Source organism: Bacillus rossius, chromosome 10 (genome assembly GCF_032445375.1).
Source record: "Bacillus rossius redtenbacheri isolate Brsri chromosome 10, Brsri_v3, whole genome shotgun sequence".
In the NCBI taxonomy this organism is placed as follows: domain Eukaryota; kingdom Metazoa; phylum Arthropoda; class Insecta; order Phasmatodea; family Bacillidae; genus Bacillus; species Bacillus rossius.
This window is the reverse complement of record NC_086337.1, coordinates 38,392,047-38,416,654: the sequence shown is the minus strand read 5'-3', so window position 1 is coordinate 38,416,654 and position 24,608 is coordinate 38,392,047. Positions and strand designations below refer to the sequence as shown.

General features: G+C 45.4%; 1 protein-coding gene across 1 annotated transcript in view; it reads right to left on the bottom strand.

The window, feature by feature from the left end:
- LOC134536319 (uncharacterized) overlaps positions 1–24,608 on the bottom strand; it is a 66,356-nt gene that overhangs the window by 28,411 nt on the left and 13,337 nt on the right. Inside the window, exons 3-6 of the mRNA XM_063376071.1 lie at positions 24,206–24,280; positions 23,444–23,702; positions 8,072–8,311; positions 2,109–2,183 (exon numbers count right to left, since the gene is read on the bottom strand). Of these exons, the coding sequence (XP_063232141.1) occupies positions 2,109–2,183; positions 8,072–8,311; positions 23,444–23,702; positions 24,206–24,280 (649 nt within the window). The remainder of the gene's footprint in view (positions 1–2,108; positions 2,184–8,071; positions 8,312–23,443; positions 23,703–24,205; positions 24,281–24,608) is intronic.

Here is a 24,608-nt window from a genome sequence, read left to right as displayed (position 1 = left end):
CGAAACTCTGACAAGGGAAGGCATACACACAATATATTCCCTTCAATAGAAGAACGGATGAAATTTTCATGGATAAGTACTGACCACTACACTTCACAATTCCTAACAGGTCACGGGAATTTTAAACACAAATTAAACTCTTTTAACTTAGTGGAAAGCCCTATGTGCCCTGTGTGCATGGAAGAAGACACAGTAGAGCATGTTCTAAATGATTGCGTTAAAATAGAAGACATACGAAACAAGTACACAAGGAAGATGGCTATGGAGGATGTTGATATTAAGGATATTAATCAAATTGTGAGAGATAAGAAGACTTATGACATATGGAGAAATTACACCTTTGAAGTATCCAAGAGACTGGAGCGTTTCGATAGTTGGATGCACGAACAATCTCTGATGGAAGATCTGCTTTCCGATACGGAATAACTTACTACAGAAAAATAAAATAACTCTTTGAATCTCCTACACAAGTTTCTTTGGCTGTTCTTCTTGTGTATAGTGTAATCGAACAGCCGGAATATTATATCAAATTAGATAAATGAACTGAAAAGAATTAATTAAGAATAAGAGAATTAAAAATATACACCAGATCTCTCTTTGAAAATAAGAATAAGAATTATGACAGAATAACGCCCTGGAAACCTGTATAAGCAAGCTAAAAGGATATGAATTATTATATAATATAAACTGTATTATATTATATAATATATATATATGTGTGTTAAAAATATAATCATGTGTGCAATAAATATAAATAAACTACTCTTGCAAACCTTATAAAAAGGATTATATCCAGAGTAGTCTTTAAGTAAACATACATAATCTATAATATGATTATTTTTCTATAAAGCTACAAGATAATCTGTACCGAAAACCAGGTAGCTTTGAAGACGCTAGTGGTGGTCAAGGTTGACTCGCGAATTATTTGCTAGGGCCTGAAAACAATAAATAAATTATAAATTGTTTGCGTGCCGAAAAATCTCATTGGCGTGGGTACCGGGACATGAAGGCGTTAAGAGAAATGAAATGGCGGAAATTCTGGCTCTGGAAGGGGCCAGTTGCCTATTTAGGTTTAAATGCCCAAGTAAGTTTCTGGACATTCAGAGTACAGGTCTAGTGGTCACCAACCACCTGAGGAACCAGCATTTTATATGCTGTAAGAGTATCATTGGTTCCCCAAACGTCAGCCAAATGACTTTTGAGGGACTAGATCTTTTTAATCAACGAAGATTCATCTAGTTGAGTACAAAACAATTCAAGTGCGGTTAACGGATCTTGTCGCTGTCACAACACTTTCAGAAGGCAACTAAACATTATGGTTTCGTTGCAGAACTCAACCTCGCTTTAGAAGGGATGCATGTTTTGCGCCAATGTGAGAATTTGACTCCACAAAGGCATCATATTTTCGGCTCGAACGTAGTTGAGCCTAAGAAGTACAGAAATACAGACTGTGTGGGAAAAAAACCTACCTTCCATTTGTTAACCGACTTTTGTGTAGAACATCATAGCGCATTCCAGGTAATTTGAACATCTTGGAAATGAACTTGTCCATCAATTCTTATCAACTATTGCATGAAATCCAGATTGGCAACGCACTATGCCAAGTATTTTCACGTTTTAATGTTTTCGTATCCAAAAAAATAAAACACTTTGGCAGGAATTCGAAAGTTCAAATCAGCTGGAGTGCGCGTTATTTTACACACGAGGGCATCATACCAGAAGGGCGTATCAACACTTTTTTGCAATATCGAGATAAATGTAATATAACCCAATTAGGTTCATATACACTTATTCAGAGCTTCTGAAAGACATAACCATGAATCGAATGATATTACCATGTTATGTAGACAAAGAAAGGGAAAAACAGCCAAACTTTAAATGACTCCCTTGTAAACTTGCATTTTCGTTGATACGCCCTTTTGGTATGATGCCCTCGACATGTAATTCTGTTGCTGGCACTGAAGTGTGTCTTTTCTGCTGCATCGTGCAACTATTACAGAATTGTTTATGGACCTCACTCTGTCTCCCTGCTCGTGGGTTGGGAGTGTGTGTGTGTGTGTGTGTGTGTGTGTGTGTGTGTGTGTGCTGAGGAAGCAGTCGTCGCTCACCTGTCAGTCCGTCCTTGTCGTCCGCCTCGACGTCGGCGCCGGCGTTGACGAGGGCCAGGATGGCGTCGGCGCTCCCTGAAGGACAGGAAGCACTGGAGGGTGATTCTGCGTGCACGCACAACACCCGGGTACAGCACCTCAGCTGCGCGCGGCGGCATCCCCCCCGACACTCACGTGCTACAGCCCCGTCTATGCTCCCCCCCGACACTCACGTGCTACAGCCCCGTCTATGCTTCCCCCCCCCTTTTACGTCTCTACGCGCAAGGCCGTTTTTTTTTTTTTTTCAAAGCCAGGCGCACACTGGGACGGCGGTCTTCCTGCCAAAACACACTAGGAACCAGAAGACCGGACAGAGACCGGACAGCTCTGTACCATCAGCACAGGCGACCGTGCGACGAATAACCTACACAGTGGCATGGGGTGACACTACTGTAATTAGTTTTTATCAGTTTACAGTTCTGTACCTCGGAAGCATAACACACTACATATGTCACAAAAACCATATTTTTTCATGAGAGTAGTTTTAAATAATTTTAAATAGTGCCTCGTTTATTTACTCAACTATTTTCTGCCCAAAAAAAATGTGATTTTTTTTTTACATATCGTAGATCTTAGTGTTGTATGCCACCGGAAAGAACGTCAAACGGTGGTCAATTTTATGGTTAAAACGGCATTTAGCCCAAAAGTTTACATAGTGTCTTATACCTCCCAGGTAGAGTTAAATAATTAATTTTATTATCTGGCGACAAACATTTTTCACTTCTATTAGAAAATTTAAAGCACCCAGAGGTTTCACTTGGCAATACGCGAATTTTATAAGCGAAAATATTTTTTTAATTTACTATAATATTTTTGACATTCTAAATTTTAAATAAGTTAACTCTTTTGCAATTATCTCCTGCCATATATCGGACTGGCGGGACAACAACTGCAGATTTGTCACATAAAATTCGTGAAGGTGTCTTGTATTGGTTTCTAATGTATTAGGTTGGACCCATCACACACACTAGGTCCTCGGTGGTCCTCTTCGGTGAGGCATCTGGCGAGTGTCGCAGATTGCACTCCAGCACCCCGGCAAAGCCCGAGGTCATTAGGACACCATGACAGTCTTCAATGTCTCGCCTCCCAAGGCCCACGTGCAAAACCGTGTGATGCAAACCCTACAAGCACCAGAAGAACCATACGCTTCATTGTGCACCGCCATTCGGACCAAATGATCATTTGAAAGAGTTACAGGAATCTCAGTTTCTGGTCGGCGGTGGACGTAGTTGCGTAATTCGACGCAGCGCATCATCAGCGAAGGAGAATTAAAAATGCTGGTAAAGAGTCGTAAAAATTGAAAAAGATCACGGTACCTACTCTATGTTTGAGAGCGCCCAATACGACTGAAACACTGACCAAAGCTGAGCGGCCTCATGGGGTTTAAAGGATGAAACTTGGGACCGTTACTTCTTTGGCCGATTGCGTACGGTTGCGGCCTTACACTTACATTTTCGAATCAGAATAACATTCAAGACGGAGATCTAAGAGCAACGGGCATGCGTTCATCATGCCGACCGCAAATACATTTCCGAGAATACTGCTCTTCGATGCGCGCTTATGTTCGTGATGGGTCTGCAGTCTGCACTACTCTGCACTGCGTATAAGTCCTTCGTCCCAATGTGCTCCCAGCATTAAGGTAGGGTTTTTAGTGGAAGGGCAGCCATGAGTGTTGGAGACAAGTGGATACAAGTGGGCACTGTCCCCCATCTCCCGGCAAAGTGAGTGGGAACAATGCTGATATTTCACCCTTATTTCCGTTAAAATTAAGTATAATAACCTCCATACTTTATTTGGGCAAGTAAAGACTAAACTTTAACAAATCAGTTTGCACAGAACATTGGCACCCTCTCAATTTAAGATACGGGTCACTTTTTTTATTAAATAGTTAAGAAGAAAATATTTAGAGTTGTAAATATATTAACCGAAATTGTAACATTTTCTGGGGTGTGTTTGATATAAAATAATTCAGAAATAGAGGAGTTTTTTTTTCAAGCCTTACATTTGTTAAAAACGGCCCTGCCTAGCTGTTTATGAAGCGCAGGTGGTGATGCACACTTAGACACTTATGTGCTCCAAACATTCCAGTGGTATGTCTATTCACACGCTAATAAGCTGCATGCTTTCGGGTGCTTGAACACTTAACTTTCTTCCATCTATAATACAATACATAGATACATTCTACCACATTGAGTGTCCATATCGTGCAATACTTGGGAAACAACGAATAGCGATTAAAAATTGAACACAACACAAGCTACTTGATGAAAGAATAAACAAATAACATAGTTTATATTATATTTTAAGAATTTTTTTAAAAAAAAAAACAACCAACTGGCAAGTATATTTCACTTTTCAAGTTTTAGGAAAAATTAAGAAATGATAGTACAGTAATATAAAAATATATTATATTCCCTTTAATTTTTTTTTATTCTATTGAAAAGCATATTGCCTTAATTAATGGTGTAAGTCATTTCAGGTATAACGAGTTTACATATTTTCAGTATCCTGATTGGCTAGTAAATGGCGCTAACCAACATGAAACTAATTTTTAGTTAGTCGAAAAATCGATGGCAAATTAATTTTATTAGCGTTCTACGAGACCCCATCTTTACATCTTTCGGTTGATTGCGTGACCGGCGTTTAGAAAATGAAACCAAATTTGCATAGGGCCCATCGACGAACGCACATTCTAACGTGGTGTGGAGCCCATGCCGGTGATGGTTCGTACCCAAACTTCGTACGGGTTCATGATTTATGAGCAGCCGAGTCGGTGTCCGCTAGATTTGGAGTCCAGCTTTATGCCATCGTTTTTAGCACAGTGCATGGACATGTCATGAAGTAGCACCACTGTCATTTTCGACATTTATATTCTCTCTTTTGAAAAATTTCGTTGCGAAGTTCACGTCTTTAGTGATTCAATGCTTTAACGTTTTTGGAGGAATACATTTTTGTGTGAGACGCGTAGCTTCCAGGGGGGGGGGGGGAAACATTTTTTGACTTATTTTTGATTAACTGTTAAGTTTTTCCGAGATGAACTGATTGTATGCTATATGCGGCCGGCCTTGTGGAGCGCTCGCCGCGTGTCGATCCGACGGGCGGTCAGCGAACAGGGCGCTAGTCTGCCCGCCCGTGATCGATTGTTCGGGCGGTGACCACGTACCGACGGGAAGTCGCTGACCTTGGGCCAGCCGTGAATCATGCAGGCATCGCAGCACAGTGGGGTGTTTGTTGGGGGGGGGGGGGAGGGAAAGAGGAGGTGCGAGGCGCCGCCCGCTTTCAAATGTCAGCAGAGCCCGACGACGGCGGTGGTATTTCGACCACGGAGGGCCTCCCCGCGTGGCGTGACCGACGCGACGGGCCGACTGGACCGCCCAGTCAGTGCCTTGCGACCTCCGTCCTTGCCCTTTTGCCGCCCCGCCGAGTGACGGAGGAGTGGCAGCACGAACTTCCAGAAGTGAGGGAGAGAGGGGAAAAAAAAAGAAGAAAAAAAAAAGAAATTACATTATTCAAAAAACGAATCGATTTCTTACGTACATGAAACAAATTTGTTCGCGCCTACATGTTTACCGAGAAAACCTTCTGGAAGTCAACATGAATAATATTCGCCATGGTTCATCTTTCTGAAGAGAACCAAGTTTCTTATGTCAAGGACTGGCTAAGTAGTTGTGTTTCCGTATTTCATTTTCTTAAATTTATTTTTACAAAGAAGCAAATGGCTGAAATGCTTTTTTTTTTTAATAATTATTTTTCTAGACATGACACACCTGGTAAATAGCCCTCAAGGTTAACCAAGTTACAAGTCACGCCATTCTAATACCGATGTGAAGTAAGTGATGGTGATACAGGGGGTAGCCACGTCTGTATGTCTCACATGGTAACCGGTTGAATCCGGAAAATTTGTCTGCACGATGTTGGTTAGACGCCCAAAACATTCGCTTAAGTGTAGTGTGTGCATTTAAGAAACAGTTTTGAATAACTGCAATTTATGGAATTTACTTTGTTTTACGACGGAGACTATATTTCATACTTACCATTATCAGGCGTGGAAAAGCACCATTTCCACAATGTTTTTGGTCGGAACAATATTGTTTTTAAAAAAATATTGTTTTTACGTAACAGCCACAGGCATAATTCGGGGGTGGCAGTTGCCCCCCCCCCCCCCCAGAATTATCCAGCCCAGTATTTATTCACACCATTTTGAACTGAAAACACCAATAATTTATAAACAATAGTAAAATAAAATATTACAAGCAGGGCACTTTCTTGATTCATTATTAATCAAGACTTTTGTATCACAGAAAAATAACATGTTTATTGGAACATGTATATTATAATTTTAATTAGTTAATATAGTCTGAAACAGCTTAAAAAAAATATAATGCTAGTTTTTAAAAGTTTCCCAGGGAAGGACTCCCTGACCCCTCTTAAACGTGGAGGCCAGCGAAAACGAGCTCTGTCGTCTCGACCATTACGACCAATCCAACGATCAGGGACTTCGACGTTCAACACTCTCGTACGAAGAGATTACAGATTCAATCTTACCAAATTGCAGAACACAAAACATTGCTGCAAGCTTAAAAAAAAAAAAAAAAAGAGCAGTGTTTGCGCATGCGCTTGCCTAAAAATATTTGCGTTACTCTTTAACTGTGACCTTGGGCCAACACACTACAACACTTACAGTTGATACTATTAATATTCTTTTATGAATATACTGTACTTATTTTGCCCAGACTTACCGACACGTCTAGCTACCCCAGTTAAAAAACTGAAATTACGCCTTTGGTCACAACCTGACAGTTCGTAACTCCACGTGGTGACGTACAGCCAACCTTAAGGGTAGGTTGGGAGACGGCTTACAGAACCGTTTAAAACCTTCCAGAGCAAGTAAAGTTTAGACCAAACTGTCGTGGGATAACTCCCCCCGTTTTGATCGGGAAGGTGTTAGAGCCTCAGCTAGACCAGACTAGGACAACCCAGCATAGTCGTCACCTTAGCCTCACTCAGCTAACCAGACAGTTGGCTGTGTCCGTAGCACTGCTGGCGCCTACCCTGATCTCCCACATCACAGACATCTTTTCACGGATCTATATGCCGAGCGGCCCATTCCATACGGTGCATGAACCTCAAAGGTATAATCCATAGAGGGAATGGGGATCTTTTACATGTCAGGGGCAGGGTTACCCCCATCACAGGCATGGGCTCCTAGAGCCTGGAATGGTTACGCCATTCGGGCGCGGCATGGTTCTGGGGATTATCCAGCTACGCAGAGAGGTTGAAGAGAACCATCCCAACAGCCACCAGCCGCCGAATGCCCCAGGTTACCACCAGTGCTTGCCCCCCACTGTGGGCCTGGTATGTACCGACACGGACCCATAACTATCACATCCCTAGGACCCCTCGGTCACCCATTTACTCGACGCGAAGCCTTCTTTTCACAGACGAAAGAGCCACACCCGAAGTTCATGCTCGCATTTTTTATTTCCGTTCTGCCTCATTGTATAAACCGGTGTGGCATTAAATTTTGCGGTCGATAAGGATACGTTAGCTACATTATAAATACTTTAAAACCTTGTGGATGGTTGGTTATATTAGGCAAGTATAGCTACATTAAAAATACTGTAAAATCATTTTATGGTTGCTTAGCAAATAACTTTTTTAATATGTAGCTATCCAGGGCTAGGAAACCGTTTACATGATTTCACAGTACCTTTAATGTAGCTATCCTAACCAAATCAACCGTCCACAATATTTTAAAGTATTTACAATGTAGGTAACCTAACCTAATTGACCATTCGTTATCATGAGTTACGATGAACCAAAAAAAAACCGAAGATGCACGATCGGGAGTTTGGCTCTCTCGTCTGTGAAAGGTAGGCTTCCAGTTGCTCGACATCACAGACGGGGCGAAGCGGGGCACTGACCTGCGCTCGCCGCCCACAGGATGGGCTGCCGCCCGTCGCGGTCCCTCACCGACACGTCGACGCCGCGGGCCAGGAGCGCGCGAAGCACCAGCAGGCCGAAGCGCGCGTCGTTGCCCATCTCCGAGTTAGGCCCGCACATCTGCGCCGCGTAATGCACCGGGTAGCCGCCGTGGATGTCCGGCGTGGAGGGCGCCGCCCCCGCCTCCAGCACCAGCTCCAGCGCCTCCACCTCACCGCACACTGCCGCCAACACCTGCGCCTCGTCACAGCTCCCTGCAGGCCACACTGCCGCCAACACCTGCGCCTCGTCACAGCTCCCTGCAGGCCACACTGCCGCCAGTACCTGCGCCTCGTCACAGCTCCCTGCAGGCCACACTGCCGCCAACACCTGCGCCTCGTCACAGCTCCCTGCAGGCAACACTGCCGCCAACACCTGCGCCTCGTCACAGCTCCCTGCAGGCCACACTGCCGCCAACACCTGCGCCTCGTCACAGCTCCCTGCAGGCCACACTGCCGCCAACACCTGCGCCTCGTCACAGCTCCCTGCAGGCCACACTGCCGCCAACACCTGCGCCTCGTCACAGCTCCCTGCAGGCCACACTGCCGCCAACACCTGCGCCTCGTCACAGTTCCCTGCAGGCCACACTGCCGCCAGCACCTGCGCCTCGTCACAGCTCCCTGCAGGCCACACTGCCGCCAACACCTGCGCCTCGTCACAGCTCCCTGCAGGCAACACTGCCGCCAACACCTGCGCCTCGTCACAGCTCCCTGCAGGCCACACTGCCGCCAACACCTGCGCCTCGTCACAGCTCCCTGCAGGCCACACTGCCGCCAACACCTGCGCCTCGTCACAGCTCCCTGCAGGCCGCACTGCCGCCAACACATGCGCCTCGTCACAGCGCACTGCAAGCTACACTGCCGCCAACACCTGCGCCTCGTCACAGCTTCCTGCAGGCCGCACTGCCGCCAACACCTGCGCCTCGTCACAGCTCCCTGCAGGCCACACTGCCGCCAGCACCTGCGCCTCGTCACAGCTCCCTGCAGGCCACACTGCCGCCAGCACCTGCGCCTCGTCACAGCTCCCTGCAGGCCACACTGCCGCCAGCACCTGCGCCTCGTCACAGCTCCCTGCAGGCCACACTGCCGCCAACACCTGCGCCTCGTCACAGCTCCCTGCAGGCAACACTGCCGCCAACACCTGCGCCTCGTCACAGCTCCCTGCAGGCCACACTGCCGCCAGCACCTGCGCCTCGTCACAGCTTCCTGCAGGCCACACTGCCGCCAGCACCTGCGCCTCGTCACAGCTCCCTGCAGGCCGCACTGCCGCCAGCACCTGCGCCTCGTCACAGCTCCCTGCAGGCCGCACTGCCGCCAGCACCTGCGCCTCGTCACAGCTCCCTGCAGGCCACACTGCCGCCAACACCTGCGCCTCGTCACAGCTCCCTGCAGGCAACACTGCCGCCAACACCTGCGCCTCGTCACAGCTCCCTGCAGGCCACACTGCCGCCAACACCTGCGCCTCGTCACAGCTCCCTGCAGGCCGCACTGCCGCCAACACCTGCGCCTCGTCACAGCTCCTTGCAGGCCGCACTGCCTCCAACACCTGCGCCTCGTCACAGCTCCTTGCAGGCCGCACTGCCGCCAACACCTGCGCCTCGTCACAGCTCCCTGCAGGCCGCACTGCCGCCAACACCTGCGCCTCGTCACAGCTCCCTGCAGGCCGCACTGCCGCCAACACCTGCGCCTCGTCACAGCTCCTTGCAGGCAACACTGCCGCCAACACCTGCGCCTCGTCACAGCCCACTACAGGCCACACTGCCGCCAGCACCTGCGCCTCGTCACAGCTCCCTGCAGGCCACACTGCCGCCAACACCTGCGCCTCGTCACAGCTCCCTGCAGGCCGCACTGCCGCTAACACCTGCGCCTCGTCACAGCTCCCTGCAGGCCGCACTGCCGCCAACACCTGCGCCTCGTCACAGCTCCCCGCAGGCCACACTGCCGCCAACACCTGCGCCTCGTCACAGCTCCCTGCAGGCAACACTGCCGCCAACACCTGCGCCTCGTCACAGCTCCCTGCAGGCCGCACTGCCGCCAACACCTGCGCCTCGTCACAGCTCCCCGCAGGTCACACTGCCGCCAACACCTGCGCCTCGTCACAGCTCCCTGCAGGCCGCACTGCCGCCACAACCAGCGCCTAGTCACAGCTCCCTGCAGGCCGCACTGCCACCAGCACCTGCGCCTCGTCACAGCTCCCCGCAGGCCACACTGCCGCTAACACCTGCGCCTCGTCACAGCTCCCTGCAGGCCACACTGCCGCCAACACCTGCGCCTCGGTACAGCTCACTACAGGCCACACTGCCGCCAACACCTGCGCCTCGTCACAGTTCCCTGCAAGCCACACTGCCGCCAACACCTGCGCCTCTTCACAGTTCCCTGCAGGCCACACTGCCGCCAACACCTGCGCCTCGTCACAGCTCCCTGCAGGCCACACTGCCGCCAACACCTGCGCCTCGGTACAGCTCACTGCAGGCCACACTGCCGCCAACACCTGCGCCTCGTCACAGTTCCCTGCAGGCCACACTGCCGCCAACACCTGCGCCTCGTCACAGTTCCCTGCAGGCCACACTGCCGCCAACACCTGCGTCTCGTCACAGCTCCCCGCAGGCCGCACTGCCGCCAACACCTGCGCCTCGTCACAGCTCCCTGCAGGCCGCACTGCCGCCAACACCTGCGCCTCGTAACAGCTCCTTGCAGGCCGCACTGCCGCCAACACCTGCGCCTCGTCACAGCTCCCTGCAGGCCGCACTGCCGCCAACACCTGCGCCTCGTCACAGCTCCTTGCAGGCAACACTGCCGCCAACACCTGCGCCTCGTTACAGCCCACTACAGGCCACACTGCCGCCAGCACCTGCGCCTCGTCACAGCCCACTACAGGTCACACTGCCGCCAACACCTGCGCCTCGTCACAGCTCCCTGCAGGCCGCACTGCCACCAGCACCTGCGCCTCGTCACAGCTCCCTGCAGGCCACACTGCCGCCAACACCTGCGCCTCGTCACAGCTCCCTGCAGGCCACACTGCCGCCAATACCTGCGCCTCGTCACAGCCCACTACAGGCCACACTGCCGCCAACACCTGCGCCTCGTCACAGCTCCCTGCATGCCGCACTGCCGCCAGCACCTGCGCCTCGTCACAGCTCCCTGCAGGCCGCACTGCCTCCAACACCTGCGCCTCGTCACAGCTCCCTGCAGGCCGCACTGCCGCCAGCACCTGCGCCTCGTCACAGCTCCCTGCAGGCTACACTGCCGCCAACACCTGCGCCTCGTCACAGCTCCTTGCAGGCAACACTGCCACCAACACCTGCGCCTCGTCACAGCCCACTACAGGCCACACTGCCGCCAACACCTGCGCCTCGTCACAGCTCCTTGCAGGCAACACTGCCGCCAACACCTGCGCCTCGTCCCACCCCACTACAGGCCACACTGCCGCCAACACCTGCGCCTCGTCACAGCTTCCTGCAGGCCGCACTGCCGCCAGCACCTGCGCCTCGTCACAGCTCCCTGCAGGCCACACTGCCGCCAACACCTGCGCCTCGTCACAGCTCCCTGCAGGCCGCACTGCTCCAACACCTGCGCCTCGTCACAGCTCCCTGCAGGCCACACTGCCGCCAGCACCTGCGCCTCGTCACAGCTCCTTGCAGGCAACACTGCCGCCAACACCTGCGCCTCGTCACAGCCCACTACAGGCCACACTGCCGCCAACACCTGCGCCTCGTCACAGCTCCCTGCAGGCCGCACTGCCGCCAGCACCTGCGCCTCGTCACAGCTCCTTGCAGGCAACACTGCCGCCAACACCTGCGTCTCGTCACAGCCCACTACAGGCCACACTGCCGCCAACACCTGCGCCTCGTCACAGCTCCCTGCAGGCCGCACTGCCGCCAGCACCTGCGCCTCGTCACAGCTCCCTGCAGGCCACACAGCCGCCAGCACCTGCGCCTCGTCACAGCTCCCCGCAGGCCACACTGCCGCCAACACCTGCGCCTCGTCACAGCTCCTTGCAGGCAACACTGCCGCCAACACCTGCGCCTCGTCACAGCCCACTACAGGCCACACTGCCGCCAACACCTGCGCCTCGTCACAGCTCCCCGCAGGCCACACTGCCGCCAACACCTGCGCCTTGTCACAGCTCCTTGCAGGTAACCTTGCCGCCAACACCTGCGCCTCGTCACAGCTCACATAGCGCCGGTACTCGCCACCTACCTATCCTCGGCAACGAGCAATTACACTTACAATAAGAAACTCGGGCCTCTTTAAAACAATGCCGAGCGTGATAAATAAACGCAAATTGTGTTCAACTACATGTCTGGATGTAAAGTACACGTAGTTTCCGCAATCGCTGCCGGAGCAGCCAAGTAGACTATGGGATCATTCGATTTGCAGAGCGATATATTAAACTGTATAGTGAAAAGGCTCCGATAAAAGAGAAAAAAAGATTTGAAAAAAAAATACTTTACTCCGGCTTTAAACCTGATTTTCGACAAGGAATTTTATTAAAATACTGCCCAACTTTTAAAAATCCATCAAACCGTTAATACTATAAAGTTTTGCTTTTGGCACACATAAATGCATCAAGTTCGAGAAATATATTGATTTCAAAATTGCAACAGGTATCTTTGTCGTCTCACTTGATACCTGTCGCTACTCGAATGGTTCCAAATATTAAGGCCCTGGTCACTATTGAGGGAAGCTGTAAGTACCCCGCGTTACTGCACTGGAAGTTCAAAAACAAAATCCCCAAATTCACACGAAGGCAAGTACCGGGTCGTGTACGAAGGGATTTGTGGACCGTAGTTTTACCTATAAACCAGGCCTCACGCCACATTACCGCCAACACGACACCTCAGTCAGTTCATGCTGCAGGCAACACACGTCAAATCACGCATCACGCCACACTGCAGCCAACATTGAAGCATGCAAAATCGATCTCATCGCCACCAAAATGGCCGTGCTGGCCAGCAGGTTGCAGTAAGTATAACGTTGAGCCAAATCAAGCGTCCCATCTACAGCCACGTCATTTGAGGCGGATAAGGAGTGAAACTATGACAAGGCGAGGGAAACGGGAAAACATCGGGAAGACTCACGTGACAAAATTCAGGGTTTGGCTTCATTTGAATTTTGGCGTTAAGCAAAGATCTGAAATCTCATTTATTGTGGGCCTACAAAATTTTCTACACAACAGGTTCTCTGATAATTTGTTGGATACACATTAGTTTTATTTTATTTGTAGAATTTTTAACAATGTCAAAGCTTCAATAATACAATTAATTACAATTAATTGTTTCAGCATCAATATATGCTATTGGTGGTGTGAATTAGAAATTTGGCATATGAGGTTTTTACTTACTCTAATGAGTCTGACACTATGGCGCATATCATCAATCAGTATTTTAGTTGGCTTTGCAGTAAACATTCATAATTTTTTTTGTACATTACAAACTGATAAAAAATGCGGACTGGGACAACTTAGGGTTTAGTATTCATGCCTGGTCACAAAAATAAATGTTTTGGGCCTTTCAAGAAATAATTTTTGTTCACCCTTAGGGTTACGTATTTTTCATTTCATTTCAATTTAAAAAACAATTTTGTAGTCCATTGAGAAAACAGGTTTTATGTCCCTACAAAAATTATTTGGTTGTCACCACAAAACAATGGACAGGACCAACACTGACAGTAGGTGACTGTTTTTATGGTGTTTCTGCGCATTTAAACAGAAAAGGACCTATGTGACATGGCAGTGGAAGAAATGAAAAAAACTACATATGGTAATTTTTCATGCACGAAGGAGAATTATGCCAAAATTTCTTATACATTCTACGGAATGAGGAAAACGGCCTTACTCGTAAAATCGTTATGTAACTAGCTTCATAGAATTTACATTTTTGCACACTGGAATACTTGAAGTAATTGTAGATCATTTTTTAATTAGTACAAATTCAACGCAAATATTCTTGGGTCTTTTTATGTAATGTTTTCATTTTTAGGGTGACAGAACACAAAAAACTCAGATATTAAGATTTTTAATGACCATATTAAATTATTTCAAGTCTACAAAATGTGTTTTTAAGATGTGTAGTGTAGTTTGTTGGTACAGGGCAAGCAGTACAGGCGCTCTAGGGGAGACATAGGCTCGTACATTGAATGTTGGTGGGCTTTGCACAGCATGCAGTCTTTCAAAAATAAACTGTGCTGAAATTTTAGTATTTTTTCTATTAGGAAATAAAAAATGTTACTATGCGTAGCATATTATTCTGCTTCTCTAAAACTGTCAGATTAAACTGAAATTTACGTGCCTTACAACACTTATAAACGAATTATGACTCATACATTTAAAGAAGGTACCATATGAGCACATAGAATAACAACCAAAAACACATTAACACAAGACATACACTGATACATATCAATAACTTTACGACATTACACGAAACAACACAGCACACAGATAATTAAAGATTGATAAAGTTCATATTAACTAAAGGGTTATAACAGAAACTAAAATGGAGTATACAAAATAAATATGTAGATTATAAAAGTTTTAATTAACTAATGGTTTTAAAAGTATCACTTATTCCATAATTGCAAGTTGAAATTCTTAATTCAAACCGAGATATTATGTCTGAAGCATCAAAAATGGTAATATAACGTATATAATAAATGTTTATCACTGATTGAACGTCTAGTAAATAGAACATGCAAATTAAAATTATATAGGAATGTAGCATTTTTAAAAGGAATTTAAAAGCCTGAAATTTTAAAACATTAATTTAAGAATTTTTTTCTGCATACTTATATTTTATTTCAATCAGAATTAATCAAATTCCAAATTACGACACAATATTCTACTTCATAGCTAATCAAATTGAAGAAGAAAGTATATAATCAGGTATTGATGCAGAATAAGTTATAAATTTAATAAGACCTTCAAGTGCAACTAATAGTATAATCTATATGATGAAAAATTAAAAACTTGGCATTCACTATAACTCGAAGGTATTAAAGGTGGACACCACGTTTAATGTTATTTCTTACTATGTTTTTTTTTACTCTGTGTTATACAATAAATGCTATCGTAATTCAGAGACGTTTGTTAACTGAAAACCAGATCTGGACAGCTGAAATATCTTGCTGAATAGTTTCACAAACATATTTCCTTTTATTTTTCTTTCAGCATCTTTTCTTGATCAATTCTGATTACAGTTGGAATATAATTTCTTAAATATTAAAGAGTAGTTAAGATAAACTACTACTTTGCGGAACACATAATACCATGAAATTGCATTTGCAAATTTGACTGAAAAGCGTCTATTTGTAAGATGATTAACACATATAAACCACGCATTGCTTGACGAGGCCTAAAATTGATAATTTTTGAATCATAAGATTATGTTGGAAAGTATCAAAGGCTTTGCTCATATTGAAATAAATAGAATATTTTATTTACTGGTACACACACACACACATACATATACATATATACATATACATATATACATATACATATATATATAAAGCGTGTGTTAAAGACGATTTTCCTGATTGAAAACTACGTGGTTTTACAGAAATAATATTTTTAGGAATAAAATTAATGTGCCTATAAATATTTTTTCGTCAAAAACTTATAAAATACTACAAGAGAAAGGTTTCTGAAAAAAATTTAACCGTCAATAATACTTCAAGATAAGATAAATGGTTGAGCACACAACATCGGTATAAAACCACTCACTGACTGATACACACTTAATTCAAATATTTTATGTTCAAAAGCAAAAAATTTTAAAATGTTTTAAATGTTTGTTTGAGCTTTATGTATAACATGTTGGAATGATAATGCTACAGTTGCTAAAAACTAAAACGCTACAAAACTAAAAAAAAAAAAAAAAAATATTTTTGTAAAACTCCGTTCCCCCGGAGAAACCCCCGGAATGGCCACCGCATGGGGAGCCCAAGAAAAGAAACGGGCTCCCCCTTTGGAAACCACCTGGAAGGTTTTATTCTGTTCCACCCACCGTTTCTTTGGTAGCCTGACTTGTTACAAGGGATTGTATTCCTACCAGAGAAAATGCCACCATTTAATCTGGGCAATCCGCCTTGGAGTAGCCGGGGCGCGAACCCGGGTCCTTCAAGTCACAAGGCAGGCGCTCTACCCCAGAACCAGAGTGGTAGAGCTGACCTGTGGTTATTCCACGAGTTTACTGTAGTTTTGTGGTTCAATAACATCTAACATCGGTAACGTTCAAATTTATGTATTCTAATGTTCTTCGTTCAACATGAATTGTGTAATTTTATAATAGTGAAATATAATTTGTATAACTAGTCAGGCAATTTTTTAGTTGATTTTCTGCAAACAAACTTACAGTCTCGCTGTACAATAATTATATAGAACTATAGACTAGTAAAAGAAAATATGTAAAAAGCTTGCACTGTCGATGATAAAGTTGTTTTGAAATAAATGTTAGATATTAAAATGTGTGTTTATTTAAAATATTAGTGTGCTTACAAGCATTAAGTTATTGTATAACATTTTATTTATTTGGTTTTAAAGCCACAGAAAAGTTAACCTTGTTATATCACTTTTGGCTTTTTATTTTGTTTTACCGTTTAATATGCGCAGCTAATACTGGAAAGCTATTCAAATAACTGTTTGCAAATATGAATTTTCAAAATTTTAAATCAAGTATAAATCAATGATAGTGTTGGAGATGTCAAATTAAAAGATACATTTCATACTGACATCGTCGACATCGATGACAGCAGACAATCGATTTTGGAGTGGATCGCACACTCTACCAACTGCCGCGTAACCGTTAGCTACAAGATTAGTAAACATGTTCACTTAAACCGGTTCACCTGAAGTAGTTCGGCGTTGCTTGTACCCACGCCCTAAGGCGCGTTAGGAATGGCCGAAACGCCAGCTCAGATCCAGGGGCGTAGCCAGGGGAGGTTTTAGGGGTTAACCCCCCCCCCCCCCCCTTAGAACCAAATCTTTAATTAATTTCTTATTCATCACTCAAACAAATTTCATATTAAAATTAATAAAAAAATTTACCATTACAATATTTAAATTTAAGTACCGAAAACTGCTAAAATAGCACTATTTTACACCTTAAAATCCAAATTTTCCCGGGGAAAATACCAGGGGGGGGGGGGGGACACGACATGCTCCTTAACACCCACCATACACAAATCCTGGCTACGCCACTGCTCAGATCTCGGTGGCGAAAAACTGGTGTTGGTCGCTTCATGCCCCCAGCGTTCGAACTGACTCCTTCGCCGACCGGTTACACGTCAGGCGACTGGATATATCGACCCGCTGTTCACACAAAAGGTGCATTACACTTTTATATCGGAGCCGACCGCCGTTAAAGACTCTAAAGGGAAACGATTTAGGGTGCTTCCCTTCAAGGCCAGAAACTTTTTTTTTTTTTTTGCGCGAACAAGATATTTGCTGTGTGAAAAAAAACTCTCCGTGTTGTGATTTCAGATGATGATTCCTGCGGTGATTTAGAAACTTAAGGCAAATTTTCTCAAACTCTATGGAACCAACGGAAACTTTCTAAAGCTGTTTTTTTTTTTTTGTTATTTTACGGAAGTTCTTTGGAGAAGTGTTTTGTGGGCAATTTCTTGAGATTCCGCGCAGTTATTTCCCGTCAGTAGTCTACTTTGTTGCCTTTTTTTATATTTTGAAATATTTAATAGCAGAATCAACTTCTCATCCTCTTTTTTTTCAGGCGACTGGTCTGAGATTCGTTACAAACTGTTATTTTATTTGATAACCATTAAATTGTAGCTGCTAAAATATTAGCTTTTTAAAAAAACGTGAATTCTAAATTTCGCTGCAGTTTTACGTGATTTTTAACACCAGATAAGCGAAAATATCACTATTGCGAATTTACTGTAACCTGAACAGCTTTTAAATCAAAATTTCAAAAAATAATCTTTGATTTCAAATCCCAGATTATATGAGCACGTTCATCGGTCCAGTAAACAACCTCTTGTAACGACAGTGAGCTAAGACAATATGTTCCTTATCTTGTCAGCTGGATCTGTACTAAAATGTTTAAAATCACACCATAAAGTAATGACAACGGCTCAGAAACAGATATCCCAATGCAATGATGGTTTCTATTTCTCTGTCGTATTTGGTTTCTCTGTTCTGCCCCACAACATACAGATGTCAAGGATGTTTCTCAACCCGAGGTCCGCAAGCCAGGCCTGTATTTGCATCACTTCTCAAAAAAATCGTATTAACCGGAGAACAATTAACAAAAAATTAAGTTTTCTCCGTATACCTTTTTTTTCTTCTGTGGCTACTTTAGCCAAGTTTTGACATCACGTATGTTATAAACCTACACTGTTGGCGTTTATCAATAGTCACTTTAAATACGCATTGTCATTTTGCGCTAATTAAGTACTATGTGTAAATTTACATATAGGCCCTAAACGTTTTAAATTAAGTATGAAATTTAAATTTTAATTCAACGAAAATAAACTTACACTTCGCAATGTTGTGATGTAATTTGCGTTGATATTTCTCATGCATAACTGATGAATCTTTTATTGACGTGACAACGTCTAATAAATCGATGAACGCCGGCTGCACGCACGAAAAAGTATCCCGTTACGCACATTGTCCCATTACGCTGTGTCCCGTTACGCTCATTGTACGCTTGCGCCGCATCTATCTCTCATCCACTCGATTGGAACAACCATCGATTTGACTTTTTCGAGGCACATTAAACTTGGAAACACTCCCATTCGTTTCCTACTTTTCCTATCATCGTCATATCCTTAACAGAATAACACAGATTGGATATCGTCCGTAAACCGACTTTACAGGCAACCCATTTTTTATATATATATCTTTGTTGTACCGATCTATCGAACAGCAGCCCTAGCACGCGACCCGCAGCCAGTACTGGCCAGGTCTTAAACGCGGCTAACTGCTGTTTAGGGAGGTCGATCACCGCTTGCGCTAACACGGTATAAATACCGCGCGTCAGGCGGTAGGTAGAGCGGACGTCGAAAATCCCCCCCCCCCTTTTTTTCTCTTCCCCCGTAATTTCTCCGAAGCAACGAGAGGTCAGGAGAGTTTAGCCGGGTCGATGTGGCTGACGTCACGGGGTGGTCAGTCCAAGGTCGGCGCCGGGGGATGGCCGAAAGAGGCGTCGACGGTGGTCAGGCCGGTACTGTGCGCGGACCGCGAGGTCGGAACATCGCTGACGAAGTTGAGGTTATGCGCTCCTACCAGCACGAGGTGCGGAAGCCTTCTTTTCACAGACGAGAGAGCCAAACACCCGATCGTGCAGCTTCGGGGTTTTTTTTTTTTTTTTTTGTTCATTGTAACCATGGGCGTCGCAACCGGGAGGGTCGGGGGGGACACGTCCCCCCCAATAATAAATGTCTTCAATTTCGTCCCCTCCAATAATATTTTTAGTTTCGTAGTTTCGTAGTTTCTCCTGATGTTTAAATTAATGATTTTGTGTGGATATAGCACCAGCAGATATGTTAACTGTGTTCTTACAAATTTGTTCTCTGAAAATATTTTTTTATAAAAAATAAATTACATATTGCAATTAACTATAATTAGAAAATTTAGGAAAGAAAAATGCCTAAAAACTACCTTTTTGCACCTTCAAACCCCAAATTTTCCCGGGGGAGGACCCCCGGATCCCCCGCTTTTTTTTTTTTTTTTTTTTCAGGGGATGGATATTCCTCAAACAACTAAATCAATTGAAGTCCCCCCAAAAAAATATATCCTTGCGACGCCCATGTTGTAACTCATGATAACTAATGGTCAATTAAGTTAGGTTAGCTACATTATAAATACTTTAAAACATCGTGGACGGTTGATTTAGTTAGGATAGCTACATTAAAGATACTGTGAAATCAGACGAGCATGAACTTCGGGGAACTTCGGGTGTGGGATCTCTCGTCTGTGAAATGAAGGCTTCCCCACGAGGTTGCGGATTCTTCGACAGCTGAACGTTGTGACGTAATGGACACAGGGCGGTAATTCCAAGACGTTTGGATGAAGGTAGCGAATAGGCACTGCCTTGTTGGGACACAACCGTAACCTAACTCGCGGGCCGTGTTCCAAGACGTGTCCAAACCGAATCCCAGTAAGGAAACCGATCGGCAACCGTTTTAATGAACGGTGCCCTGCACGAGGCTAGCAACTGGTTTCAACGCATTCTAGCGGAAGTTTCGCAACCATCGATACAATTATTGTTACGGCAAAATTCTAGAAATAAACAACACAGGTCGTACAAGAAATTCCCCCCCCCCCTTTTTTTTTTCCTTTTTCCCCCAAAGTATAGAATGTTTTGATTTTATTCCCCTAGTATTATCAATATTAGGGTTATTCAGAAGTTTGTAGTCAAAGTCCTGTATCTAATAATTTAGTGAAGGATAGGAATTTTTAGACTTTTGAGAAAAATAGCCTTTAACTTCAAAACTACTAGATATTTTTAATTTCTGTTTTATTGTTTTTTTTTTCATAACCGTTATTAATTGGCCTTTCAACTGTTCTTGGTTTGTTGTTGAGTTCTGGGACATTCTGTCTATGCAATTAAACGACATGGAATTACTTACAGTTACGCCAAAAAAATCATCAAGGCGATACGATACTTGGCACGAACGCTGTTTCGGTCTGATTTTTTATTACGTCAAAACAAACATTTAACCACGTAGGTACATAATTTTGCGACTTGAGACGCTTTCGCGCCCAATGGTCCCCCATTTTCCTTACCCTCGAGTTGATTTCCTTGCGTGCTTCCTATCATTCCATATATCTCTCTCTTTCTCTCACTTTCTCTCTTTTCCTCTCTCCCCGGAGCTCGTGCATGTGCCACGGTCTCTCTCTGCCCCCTTCGTCTTACTACCTACTTCTTGGAGGTGTAATCTGGCCGGGACCCTCGCGATATCACTCCAGCCGACAGACTCGCGTGCGAGACGCTCACTCCACCCAGCGAGCCTGGAGTACAAGTCGCGGCCATCGGGTTCCACGCCAGTTTCACAGACTGCGCAGGAAACGCAGCAGCGCTAGGACGCAAAAAAAAAAAAATTGGTTGTCTGTAAAGTCGGTTTACGGACGATAGTTTAACTTGACAACGTCATAACAAAACATTGATGAAATGATTGCATACTTTTATGAATAAAATTGAATCATTTTTATTGAATTATCACTATTTTGTATGGATACAAAGAAGGAGTGAACTGAAATCTACAATTTAATTGATAAATTTACTTTTATTTGCACACATTAATTCAAATATGTTTATTACTTTAACGAAGAGGTTATTTTATCCATAACTTTTATACATGTTTGCTATTTAACTTCTTCCGACCTGTATTATTCTGTTAAGGGTAGGACGATGATAGGAAAAGTAGGAAACGAATGGGAGTGTTTCAAGTTTAATGTGCCTCGAAAAAGTTAAATCGATGGTTGTTCCAATCGAGTGGAAGAGAGATAGATGCGGCGCAAGCGTACAATGAGCGTAACGGTACAAAGCGTAACGGGACAATGGACGTAACGGGACATTTTTTGTGCGTGCAGCCGGCGTTAATCGATTTATTAAACGTTGTCACGTCAAAAAAAAATCAACCAACGCAAGCAAAAAAAAAACATTGAGAGTGAGTCTTTCAGCACTCGCCAGATGTGTAACATCTAGCCTCGGTAGCGAGCCAAAGTCACGTGTTCTCACGTCGCAAACACACTTGCAATAAGAAACTGGGATTCTAAAATCTAACGGAGAATCCATTTTAAAAAATAATGCCGGGCGTTTTAAATATAGCTACGCAAATATTGTGTTTTCAACTACGTTCCTGGACGCGAATCACGCGAATTTTTCCGCAACCCGCCGCGCCGCTGAAATTCGCTGCCGGAGCAGCTACGTCGACCATCGAATTCATTCAAAATGCAGACAGAAAATTTAAACTACGTATATTTTTTTAAATAAAGATTGTAGACAATTCACGGCCATCGTCTGCATTTTCTTGGCTTCCGGGTGTATTCTACCTGATGATAACTGCCGAAACGTCGCTAGACACGGCCTACACCCATAAGCCAAGAGAAAATGTGTGTATGTATATTTGACTGAAATACTGGCCATCTTGGTAATATCGGCCGTGTGAAGCGTGGTTGTCGATGCCCGCCACAGAAGGCGAAAACTGTCTTGGTCCATGCGTAGAAAGTTCCTATAATCCTCTGGTTCCGAACCACTCAGAAAGTTAAGGAGATGTTGATGAGTGAAGCGGTTCCTCATTTTACACCAGTCCTTAGACCACCGTCTTTTTTTTCTTGTTGTGGTTTCTCCCCTTCACAGCAACCAATGTTAAGGCCAGGAAGCCCAAATCTACGTTTGACACCATTATACGCTCCACACTCCTCCACACTTCTCAGCTTCGACTGAGAGTTTTGATCAAAAGATTGAAGTGTCGATTGAAGTACGCTTGAAGCGCCCATCAATCGGTGCCTCGAGCATTCGATCCAGCCGCTTGATATCTAGGGCCAACTTAAGGGGCCCGCCTCGTCAGGGGTGTATGTGTGTTAGTGAGGCGGGATGATAAGCGCGACGCTCGCTGGTGCTTCTGGCGCGGTGTCGCCTCTAAGCGCAAGACTCTGAACTGGCGCGCAGTCTTCTCGTCGTCACAGAATAACTGTGAAATTTTAGCGGTGACCGTAACATTATGTAGCCGAGAAATGAAGATATAGGTATAATGCAAGTCCCTTTAAGTGCTTTCAATAATCGGTACTGGTGGTTTTACGCCTAAAAGTTACTCTGAAAACACGCGTTTTTAGCCATTTTAACTCTTCTAAAAACACATTTTAAAAACTTAATCCGAAATCAAAAGTACTTTTCCGTCCTCAGCGAACTCTTAAATGTTTTTTTCGTAAGCAGACTCCCACTCGGATATCTCGAGTAGTTTTTATAATCGCGTTGTTTTTTTCCTGAAGCTCTGCGCACCGTGTGTGTGTGCCCGGGGTAGGCGGAGCCCTTAATACTGGAAAGCTATTCGGAGAACGGTTTGCAAATAACTTCAACTATTGGAGATGCTGGGACAATACAAAGCATAAATGCTCCGGATAAGAATCCGAACCCAGTACCTACCAATGCGAACAATATTTTCTAGCGATGCAGTTGTTCTCTTGTATGTAAATCTAGAAATATCTGTAAGTTTACGTGAACATTTCTGTTCTTTTATGGTGGAGACTAGCCACGGTGTCGGTGGTCGGATGTGCCGAGCTGAAGTATAGTTACAGATGAAAGAGAACTGAACTACGCGGGCGAGGCATCGCTACGTGGAGGGACTCACCCGTGGCCCAGTGCACGACGGAGTGCCGCTCGCCGTCCAGCGAGTTGACGTCTGCGCCGCGCGCCAGCAGCAGGCGCAGCAGCGCCGAGTTGCCGGCGATGACGGCCAGGTGCAGCGGCGTGTAGCCGTCCTCGTCCGCGGCGGCCGCCAGGTCCGGGGCGCGCGCCAGCAGCAGCTCGGCGCAGGCCGTGTCCGCCGCCTCGGCGCAGTAGTGCAGCGCCGTCTTCAGCGTGCGGTCCCGCTCGCGCGCCGCGCCGGGCTGTCCGGCATTACAAACAATCATAACTCAGAAACCTCGAGAGAGAGCGAGAGTCCACGTAACTTAGAACTGGCTTTAGTTAGGACGGTCATAACTCATAAACCCACAATTAGAACTGTCATAACTTAGAAACACATAAATTAGAACAGTCATATCTTAGAAACCTACAGAAAAACCACGTAACTTAGAACTGGCATAAGCTAGGACGATAATAACTTAGTAACACGTAACATAGAAACACACAACGCCGAATCACACAGCTTAGAAACTTCGTAACTTAAAACTATCACAATTTAGAAACGCACAACTTATAACTGTCATCACTTAGAAACACGTAACTCAGAAACTCACAACGCCGAACCACATAACTTAGAACTATCGTAACTTAGAAACGCACAACTTAGTTACTGTCATAACTTAGAATATTCTGTCTTGTGTGTTTCCATGTTGTGTGTTTCTAAGTTGTGACAGCAACCCTCCCCCTCCCCCCAGGCAGCACACACCCGCGGGCCGCGGTGCAGCACCTCTGTGCTCGACAGCGCCCACAGGGCTGAGGACTCAGCCGACTGTCTGTTGGGCTGGGACGGGTAGCCTCAGCCTCTGGTCGCAGCTGGGTCCTGACGCCTCTCCCCGATAGCGCATATCCGCGCCCACAGAGGACCCCATCCCGGGGCTGTAAGGCTAGCGCCCAACAGCGCCGGCTCACCCAAGAAAAGCGATCACTGAACGTGATATGTGATGGCGGTTGGGTGTATCGTTTCATCGTAACATTTGGAAGATGTACAAATTAAAAAAAAAAAACTATATGTGTAATTTTACATGAATATTTCTGTTCCGTTTACTAAAAAAAAAGTTACAGTGCACGTTGACTCCGTTACCTACTCACTTCCGTCACCCTGGGACTGA